Raw genomic sequence first — 10,485 nt, 5'->3', positions numbered from 1 at the left:
CCATACCCGTTAACACGTGGGTATAAAATACCCAATATAAACTTAGCTCACAAGCATGAACTGAGGCTTTAGTCATCCATTTCTTTTGACTATTTAACAACCTTTTGAATGATAGTGTTATAAAAGACTTAACAACTATTTGATGACCATGTAATGGAACATGTAATGTGTTATATGGTAATATCATAGTATTGCTACTTTATCCAATTATCTATGGTGTTCTTGAATAGATGATTGAATGATGCAGAAATTTGGTAATGGTATTTAGATGGATATACTTGACATTTAACATTTGTATAAGTGGACAGTATTTAGACACTCAATTAGCATCAGTAACACGTCATGAAATATATCTTCATAGATGACGTTACCTTTTCTATAAAATTGATCAAACTTAAGATAGTTTGGCTTTATGTGATTCTAGAAACTGACTTACTTTGGGACGGAGTATACTACTATAAGAAAAGGAAAGCATAAGCAGTATAACTACTCCAAGGTTCATCTTCAACGACCAGGATTTCGATCTCAGTTTAGAAGAGTACTTCCCTCCTTGAACAGCACAAAGATGCCGCCGCCTTCGCCTCTGGAGATCCTGACCTCTTCGTCAAGGTAGGTCGTAAGCAACCACGATTCGGCGTTGTTTGCCCTGATCGGTATTTTCAGTGGAGGCTGGCCAGATATGGTCTTTGCAACCGAGGATGCTGCATTTTCGATCGAAGAAAATATGCCTTTCAGTGGACTCAGGTCGATGTTCTGTCCAAATACTTCAAACTTCTCCGGTAGCACAACGGAGTCGGTCAACTGTGGTGTCCCAACAATGCCTTCATCAAATTTGATCTGCAAGGATTCAGAATCGTGTGCTCAGTCAGAACCATTCATAGCAGAGTTCACTCGGAAGCTCTATGCACAAGTATGGCAAGTGGGTTCACGAAGGCATGCATTGCCCTGTTTGTTTGTTTCCAAGGCAGAGTTGTTCGGTGTTGTATCTTAAACCGCCTTCAAAGCAACAACCCCGTACAACCACAACAATATCAACTGGTGGAGGTCTAGCCAGCTCTGGCTTTAGTTCCTTTCCTTCATGCAATATAGCGAGGAAACATTTAACTCTATGAGATTCAAGTATTCCATCTTGCAAGAAAAAACCTATCATTCTATGTGATTCAAGTGTTAAATTTAACTCTGAGATTCAAGTGTTCAATTTATCTGTTTTCTTGACTTCAATGAACATTTTGGCCACGCTACTACCTAAATTACAGTATTTATACCTATGAGCTACAAAAGCCATGCACTTCCTCTGACTGAAAATGAAATCCACAGACATCGACAGTCTTTAATAGGACACTTCGACTAACAATTTCTTTATAAATATAAAGTGTTTGATGGAAAGAATTATACGTATGAAATTATAGTTCATAATGAACTAGTAAGGCTGATCCGAACCCACAACCTAGTGACTCGAGACAACTCTCACCACTCATCCAGACCTGTCCTTCTTTGTTAGTTCATATAGAATCTTCGATATTGATAGCCGAAGGCAAAAGATACTTAGTTTAGGAGAAACATACAGAGACCTATATTTGTGATCAAAAGTAAATCTTTACAAAATTGGGTGGATCTTTGTTGTATATCCAAAAAGCACTGAATTCAATTCAACTTCATTAAATATTTATATATTATGCAGTCTAGGTATGCCAACAAGACAAACATTATTAAATGGAGAGAGCAATTTGTGAATCATCGTGGAATTAATATTTAAGAACATCAATGCATGAGTGTCTAAAATAGTCATGGTAAACTGCTTTCAGTCATAGATGAAAAATGGATACTTAGATTACAGAATCTCACCTGCACGCGCTTGGGGCTTCTAATTTCAAATTTTGCATTGGTGGAAACTGAGGTTGTAGCCAAAGGTCCTGAAAACTTGATACAGTTTTGCACTGTGAAGTTCTTGGAATCAATGGTCTGTGATATTTCCTCCACCTTCACCAGCGCTGGCAGCTTTCCAAACTCCAACAGTGGGAACAGTTGGGAAAATGATGTGTACCTGAAATCACATAATCGATAAGACTCCTAAAATTCTTAAGGCTGCTGGCTGCAGCAGAGCAGCAGTGTAAGTTAAGAAGAGTTTCACTTCAATGGACTTGTGCGATATTCTAGCTGGCCAGTTTCAGAAGCCAGAATTCTGTTAGTCACGATGTTGACTGCATGTGCAGTGATCAAAGCAGTGAAGTGGAAAATAAAAATTGATAGAATTCCTTTTATTTTTCCTTCCAGTCCAGAAATCATAGTTGGTACATTCTCTACAAAGTGATAGCAACAGCCAACTAACATTGTTTGTCGTGTAGGTTTGTGCATCTGCAGAACAGAACTGAAACCACATTCCACATACTTGAAACTCAATTAGGTATGTGTGCTCTGTAATCTCAAAATATGTACGAGGTGAATAAGCCTAATTAACCACAGAAGTGAAATTTATTGTAGGACCACACAATTATGTAGCATCTTTGGGTTCTATTGTGAACCTTGAAAGGAATACGACACTCTTAGTATAGGCGTGCCCTTAGTTTAACCAGAGTACAGTAAGATCAAGCGATTTCGGAATCCAACGTATTTTATAAAAAACCAAAGACTGGAACAATTTCTCAGTAGACCATGTCGTGCTGAAATTATTCGGGGGGAAAATGGAAGAATCAATTGGTAGAACAATTTTTCGTCAGCCAGTACCATTCTGAGAGGTAAAATCCAGAAGAAACTTGAAAAATAATTGCCCCACTCAAAGTACGCAGTTTCCAGTATCGATAAAGCAGTTCGCAGGGTAGCAGATTTTAACACCCACATGTAATAAACATTCAAAAGGCATGAGATCAATTTCACCAGTTTAAAGCAAACACAAATTTGTAGAAACTTTGCTGACAACAAAAATACCAAACCGGGCAAGTTTTCTATCGATCACAGTGCCAAACTCAGAAGTGAAGCAAGAAAGGACGTGGACACCAAATTCCCCAGTTATGGTGAAATTGCCAGTAAAATTAGTGTCCTCTTGTCCTATAAGTTCAGGATACATCAGATGAATTTCACCGATCACGAGAGACAAATACTCCAGCTGTTGAAGGGGGGAAGAAAGAGACCGGGATCAACAGGCGGTTTCTTACGCGAGGATCCACTTGCCGTTGAGGAGCGTCAGCGCTTCGGTAGGCGCCGGCGTGGGGTTGCGCGTCTCGAGCTGCGTGATGAGCTCCAACACCTTGGCCCGCGACTCGCTGGACGCCCGCAGGCCCCGCTCTGTGCCGTACAGCGCATCCTTTAGCTGCGCCTTGAGCTCTGCGACCTCTCCCGCCTCCGGCGCCTCAGCCACCGCGGTCCCCGTGACAGCGGACCCACCCTCAGGCTCCGGCACCCACTCGTCCTCGGGGTCACCGCCCGCCGCCGCCCGCGGAAGGGCGACGCGGCGCTCAGAACGCAGGGATGGGAAGCGCGGTGGGTTCGAGGACACAAAGGCGCCGGCGCTGCGGCGCTTAGACGAGGACGAGAGCGACGGGGATGGCGCGCGGAGGACGAGAGCGTTGAGCAACGCTGATCCCGCCATGGTGCTGGATTCCGGTACTGTACACGCTTGCTCCGGCTTCCTGTTTAGCGTGGTAGACTGATACTCCCTCCGTGCGACCGTGCGAGAAAAAAAAAAACTATTTGACTAGGCTGACAAAAGGTTGCTTGAGCTAACTGGTGGCTAATTTCACAAGAACTAATATATATTCTATGCTAATGCTATAATCTCATAAAAAACAATGACGATGACAACGCAAGAAAAGAGACAGAGAGGCCGATGACAATGTTGACGATGCGAAAGGAGAGATTAACGACGGCGGCGATGACACACGTGAGGAGAGGGCAGCGAGGACGCGGGGAAGGGGTAGGCTGAGGAAATGAGAGGATGATGGACAATCAAAATAATATTATTTATTAAATTTGAGAGGGAAATAAAGTTATTCAGCGATGTAAATCATTAATTTTGATGGTGTGTTAAGTCTAGATGAATTTTTTGGTGGATTTAGTAAAGGTTATATGTGTGGAAATAATTTGGTTGAGTAGGTTTTGTAAGTTTAAACTGTTGAATTATATAGTGGTATAAATATGATTGGACCTATTGTTTTCTTTTCAAATGAAAATAATTTAATTTTTAATGACTTTTGACTTTAAATTAATTTGTTAGGCTTAGCTGGCAAAGCTTATTTTGAATTCAGATCTTAAACAATTCAGAAGACTATAATAAATAAAAATTTTAAAATTTTAAAAACCTCAAAAAGATAAAATGGTTTAAATGCTGGGCAAGATCATATAAAAATTAATATTGATGATACAAAATATTATTAAAATAATTGCATATTATATATACTCCAATCTACTTCAAACATATGGATTGAGGTGAATACGAGAGTATCTAATAAGGCCTAATTGATTTTACAGCTAGATTAGGTGATGGAATGTAGGTGACGGAATGTATGTGTTACTCCCCCGTTCAAAACAAATATAACTCTACCATTCAAATTGCGTCAAAAAATGCACACACATAGAGCAAAGGCACAAGGTCAACTCGTGGGACTCGTGCGTTTGTTTCGAGAGTCAACTGGAATGGAACGACTCCATTTCAGTTTATGAGAATGGAGCCATTCAATTTTGTGTTTGGCAATTAGAACGAAGTCGTTTCATTTTTTTTGTTTGGTTGAAGAGTAGAATAGAACGGATCCGCTCTGTTCATTATTTGGTTATAGAGCCATAAAAGTGTGGAGGAGAGAAAAGGAATGGGAGAGCTCATATCCCCGAGAGCGCTCACATCCGGTCGTATTGGTGGAGTGGGAGCATTCCAAATATTTATCATATATAGACTCCATAGCTGCTCAACTCCTCTTCCATTAGAAACCAAACATCTAGAAAACAGGAATGAAGCCGCTCCATTCCCTCTCGCTCCTCAACCAAACACACCCTAAAATCAGTCTTCCACTCGATTAATTTTTTTTGAAACTGGTTGGTTCGTGTCTTCCGTAGGAGCTAGTTCGGGAACCATATTTTTTAGGGAACTTCTATTTTTCTAAGGCCCTATTTGTTTTCCTTTATTTTGAGGAATTGAAATCTAACTAATGCAGTAGGCTATTTTTTTAAACGTGACATTTCATAACTTTTCAAAGTTTATATATAAGACTATCTCAAATTTATGAGATAAGAGATGGAAATTGATTTTATAGATTTGTATGTTATTTTTCTAATGTACAACTACTTGCTTCTCTATAGCGTAAATATAGTATATAACTATATCTTTCATATGATTTAGAATAATATACAAATATATTAACTTAATTAGTTTATGCTTAGATTATGATTATTAGAATGGAATTCAATTCTAACGAAACAAACAGAGTCTAAGAGAAATTAGTTCATTTTCTCTTGGGAAATAGTAATCTCTTAAGAAATTAGAGTATCCAAACTAGACCTAAAAGAAAAATAAGCTACTGTAGGCGGATTAAAAAAATAGACCAACCCTCACTACTAAAGCCGACTACAATAGTTCACCTAAAGTTTATCCATAAGCACTGTTTTGCACTGTAGACTGCACGGTTCGCAGAGTGGAGTTTGAATATATATATATATATATATATATATATATATATATATTATGAGTAAGTTGTTGGAGATAGTCTAACGGACGTGGTGGCTCTCATCCACTCATTCGCGTCTCCGAAACACTCCCACACAAGCTCCTTCCCCAGTTAACTATATATTTGTGTTGAATGTGACAAGTATTATTGTAATTTAGTGTTATTCAGCGAAAGACCCTATAACTAAGTTTGTTATATGACCTGAGTAGCACTCTTTAGGTTTAGGGTTTAAGTCCAAAAAAATCCTAAAATATGTTAGCTTGTGCCTAGTCAAGCCTCGCAAAAATATCCTAAAATGTGTTAGCTTTAATATATAGTAGATAGAGAAGAGATAGAGATAGTTGTTAGAATACGAAAAATACCACCCAACCTCTCTTATTATATATCCACATGAAAGTGATGGATGTGTCATATTCAACTTCAACTGAGATCAAGGTACGGTGTGAAGGGTTTAGACTATAACTAGTGTATATATTTTACAAGAAGAAAATAGCTATAGCCTGTTCGGAGTCTATATCGCATATCTTTACACATAATCTTGGACACGTGAGCATGTTGAGTACTCTAATACAACTGTACGATTATCAACTACTAATTATCCTTCTGGTGCATAAAACAAGTAGGAACGGTAAGAGAATATGCCTTTGTGTAAATTAAAACACTTGTGTGGAAGCATGTGTACCTACTATATTATTAAAAAATGTATATGTATGCTTTGAGGATTTAATTCGCTGTTGCTATTAACCGGCAACATGAATGTGCGTTAGTAACGGTATAATTTATGGTGTGATTCTGATGATCTAGCTATTTTTTATTTGATTTAATTAGGATCAATCTAACCTTATGTCTGGGACCATAATTAGGGGTACCCTTAAGACTCCTAATTCTCAGCTGGTAACCCCCATCAGCATGAAGCTGCTAAGACCTGATGGGTGCGATTAAGTCAGGGATCAGTCCATTCGAGTGACTCGATCACGCCTCGCCCGAGCCTAGCCTCGGACAAGGGCAGCCGACCCCGGATGATTTCCATCTCGCCCGAGGCCCCCCTCCGACGGCGAACATACTTCCGGCTCGCTCGAGGCCCTGCCTTCGCTAAGAAGCAACCCTGACTAAATCGCCGCGCCGACCGATCAAATCGCAGGAGCATTTAACGCAAAGGTGGTCTGACACCTTTATCCTGACTCACGCCCCCCGGCAGAGCCGAAGTGACCGCCGTAACTTCGCCGCTCCACTGACCGGCCTGACAGAAGGACAGCGCCGTCTGCGCCACTCCGACTGCAGTGCCACTTGACAGAGTGAGACTGACAGGCAGTCAGGCCCTGCCAAAGGCACCATAGGAAGCTCCGCTTCGCCCGACCCAGGGCTCGGACTCGGGCTAAGTCCCGGAAGACGGCGAACTTCGCTCCGCCCGACCCAGGGCTCGGACTCGGGCTAAGTCCCGGAAGACGGCGAACTCCGCTCCGCCCGACCCAGGGCTCGGACTCGGGCTCAGCCCCAGAAGACGACGAACTCCGCTCCGCCCGACCCAGGGCTCGGACTCGGGCTCAGCCCCAGAAGACGACGAACTCCGCTCTGCCCGACCCAGGGCTCGGACTCCGCCCTGGCCTCTGCCGACGACCTCCGCCTCGCCCGACCCGGGGGCTCGGACTCGGCCTCGGCCACGGAAGACAGGCTCGACCTCGGCTTCGGAGGAGCCTCCACATCGCCCAACCTAGGGCGCAGGCCAGCCACGTCAACAGGAGGCGCCATCATCACCCTATCCCGAGCTGACTCGGGCCACAGGGAACAAGACCGGTGTCCCATCTGGCTAGCTCCGCCAGATAGGCAATGATGGCGCCCCGCATGCTCTGTGACGACGGCGGCTCTCAGCCCCCTTACGGAAGCAAGAGGACGTCAGCAAGGACTCAACCGCTCCGACAGCTGTCCCTCCGCTAGGCTCCATCGCTCCTCCGACGGCCACGACATCACACCAGCTGGGTGCCAAAATCTCTCCGGCTGCCACATCGGCATGTACTTAGGGCGCTAGCTCTCCTCCGCTAGACACGTAGCACTCTGCTGCACCCCCATTGTACATCTGGATCCTCTCCTTACGCCTATAAAAGGAAGGACCATGGCCCTCTCAGAGAGGGTTGGCCGCGCGGGGACGAGGATGAGACAGGCGCTCGCTCAGAGCCGCTCGTTTCCCTCTCCCGCGTGGACGCTTGTAACCCCCTACTGCAAGCGCACCCGACCTGGGCGCGGGACGAACACGAAGGCCGCAGGATTCCCACCTCTCTCACGCCGGTCTCCGGCCGCCTCGCTCTCCCCCCTTCGCGCTCGCCCTCGCGCTCGACCCATCTGGGCTGGGGCACGCGACGACACTCACTCGTCGGCCCAAGGGACCCCCCGGTCTCGGAACGCCGACAGTTGGCGCGCCAGGTAGGGGCCTGCTGCGTGTTGACGAACAGCTTCCCGACAAGCTCCAGATGGGCAGTCTCCAGCAACCTCTCCAACCCGGGACGGTGCTCCGTTTCGGGAGTCTTGAGTTCATGTCCTTCGACGGCAGCTACGACATGATACTCCTTCCACCGCCGCGCGACAACGACAATGGCGGCCGACAGCCCGCCCGCCGGCGGCGGAATTGACGAGCTCATCCTGCCCTTTCCCCCGCCGGCGGAGGGGAAGGCAGGGCGACCAAGGCCAAGCAGGAGGCAGCGCCTCGTCGGCTGTCGAGCAAGTCGACGGCACCGGCGCCCCAACGAGGGGCGCACCGGGTATCGACTTCGCGCCTGAGACGAAGACGAGCGACGTCTCCCCTCGACACGCCGATCCCGAGCAAGCGGACGACGCCAGCGCGCTCGCGGAGAGCTTGCTGGACGTCACCCTCGTACCTGAGACGACGGTGCAGCCAGTCCCCGATGTGACTTTGTCGCCGCTCGTCGACCCAGAGGTACCGACCGATTCCCATCCCACGTCATTCGGATTCAGCCTCAACCCGCCTAGCGACCTTGCTTTGGCGGGCGCTCTCGTAGAGGCGAGTCCAAACCCTCCGGGGTTTCGCATGCGGTCGCCTTGGGACCGGCTGACGGACGTCTCGACCTACGGGCCCTCTGGGTCCGAGGAAGACGACGAGCCCAGCATCTGTTGGGATTTCTCTGGACTTGGCAACCCCAGTGCCATGCGGGACTTCATGACCACATGTGACTACTGCCTCTCCGACTGTTCCGACGGTAGCCGCAGCCTCGACGACGAGGACTGCGGCCCAAGCCGCGAATGTTTCCACGTCGATCTAGGGGGTCCCTCCGAAGGCAATCATCTCGGCATGCCGGAGGATGGTGATCTCCCTAGGCCGGTGCCCCGCGTTGACATCCCACGAGAGCTAGCTGTGGTCCCCGTTCAGGCGGGGGGCCATGACCCACAGCTCGAGCAAATCCGCGGGGTGCAGGCCAGGCTCGATGAGGGAACAGGAGCTCTTGAGCCGATCCGTCGGGACGTCGGGCAGGCATGGGCGGGCCAACCCCCGGCCGGAGAAATACGTCATCTGCCCCAGGGTTTCCAGCACCGCGTCGCCGATGACATCAGGGTCAGGCCACCACCCGCATCTAGTGGGGTCAGCCAGAACCTGGCTGCAGCAGCGATGCTTCTCCGCGCAATGCCGGAGCCATCCACCACCGAGGGTCGGCGAATCCAGGGGGAGCTCAAGAATCTCCTGGAAGGCGCCACGGTCCGACGGGCCGAGAGCTCTGCCTCCCGAAGGCAGGGATACCCCTCGGAACCTCATGCCGCGACTTCCCGATTCATGCGAGAAGCCTCGGTCTACACCGAGCGCACGCGCAACACCGCGCCTGCGGCCCCGGGCCGCCTCGGCAACGAGCACCATCATCGCGACCGTCGGGCCCACCTCGACGAGAGGGTGCGCCGAGGCTACCACCCCAAGCGTGGGGGACGCTACGACAGCGGGGAGGATCGGAGTCCCTCGCCCGAGCCACTCGGTCCGCAGGCCTTCAGCCGGGCCATCCGACGGGCACCGTTCCCGACCCGGTTCCGACCCCCGACCACTATCACAAAGTACTCGGGGGAGACGAGACCGGAACTGTGGCTCGCGGACTACCGTCTGGCCTGCCAACTGGGTGGAACGGACGACGACAACCTCATCATCCGCAACCTCCCCCTGTTCCTCTCCGACACCGCTCGCGCCTGGTTGGAGCACCTGCCTCCGGGGCAGATCTCCAACTAGGACGACCTAGTCCAAGCTTTCGCCGGCAATTTCCAGGGCACGTACGTGCGCCCCGGGAATTCCTGGGACCTCCGAAGCTGCCGGCAGCAGCCGGGAGAGTCCCTCCGGGACTACATCCGACGATTTTCGAAGCAGCGCACCGAGCTGCCCAACATCACCGACTCGGATGTCATCGGCGCGTTCCTCGCCGGCACCACCTGCCGCGACCTGGTGAGCAAGTTAGGTCGCAAGACCCCCACCAGGGCGAGCGAGCTGATGGACATCGCCACCAAGTTCGCCTCCGGCCAGGAGGCGGTCGAGGCTATCTTCCGAAAGGACAAGCAGCCCCAGGGCCGCCCATCGGAAGATGCTCCCGAGGCGTCTACTCAGCGCGGCGCCAAGAAGAAAGGCAAGAAGAAGTCGCAAGCGAAACGCGACGCCGCCGACGCGGACCTTGTCGCCGCCACCGAGTACAAGAACCCTCGGAAACCCCGGGAGGTGCCAACCTCTTCGACAAGATGCTCAAGGAGCCGTGCCCCTATCACCAGGGGCCCGTCAAGCACACCCTTGAGGAGTGCGTCGTGCTTCGGCGCCACTTCCATAGGGCCGGGCCACCCGCGGAGGATGGCAGGGCCCGCG

The 10,485-nt window shown here is 48.9% G+C and overlaps 1 protein-coding gene across 1 annotated transcript; it reads right to left on the bottom strand.

Annotated features, from left to right (window-relative positions):
* Nucleotides 1-256: 256 nt before the first annotated feature.
* On the bottom strand, nt 257-3,672 carry LOC100284083 (uncharacterized). Its single transcript, NM_001370577.1, has 3 exons — nt 3,153-3,672; nt 1,846-2,044; nt 257-837 (listed from the first exon to the last, which is right to left on the bottom strand). Exons 1-3 carry the CDS (start codon nt 3,584-3,586, stop codon nt 526-528), a joined length of 945 nt encoding a protein of 314 aa, NP_001357506.1. The 5' UTR covers nt 3,587-3,672; the 3' UTR covers nt 257-525.
* Between the last annotated feature and the right edge of the window lie 6,813 nt (nt 3,673-10,485).

Source organism: Zea mays, chromosome 10 (assembly GCF_902167145.1).
Source record: "Zea mays cultivar B73 chromosome 10, Zm-B73-REFERENCE-NAM-5.0, whole genome shotgun sequence".
In the NCBI taxonomy this organism is placed as follows: Eukaryota; Viridiplantae; Streptophyta; class Magnoliopsida; order Poales; family Poaceae; genus Zea; species Zea mays.
The sequence above is the reverse complement of the archived record's forward strand: the minus strand, read 5'-3'. Positions and strand labels throughout refer to the sequence as shown.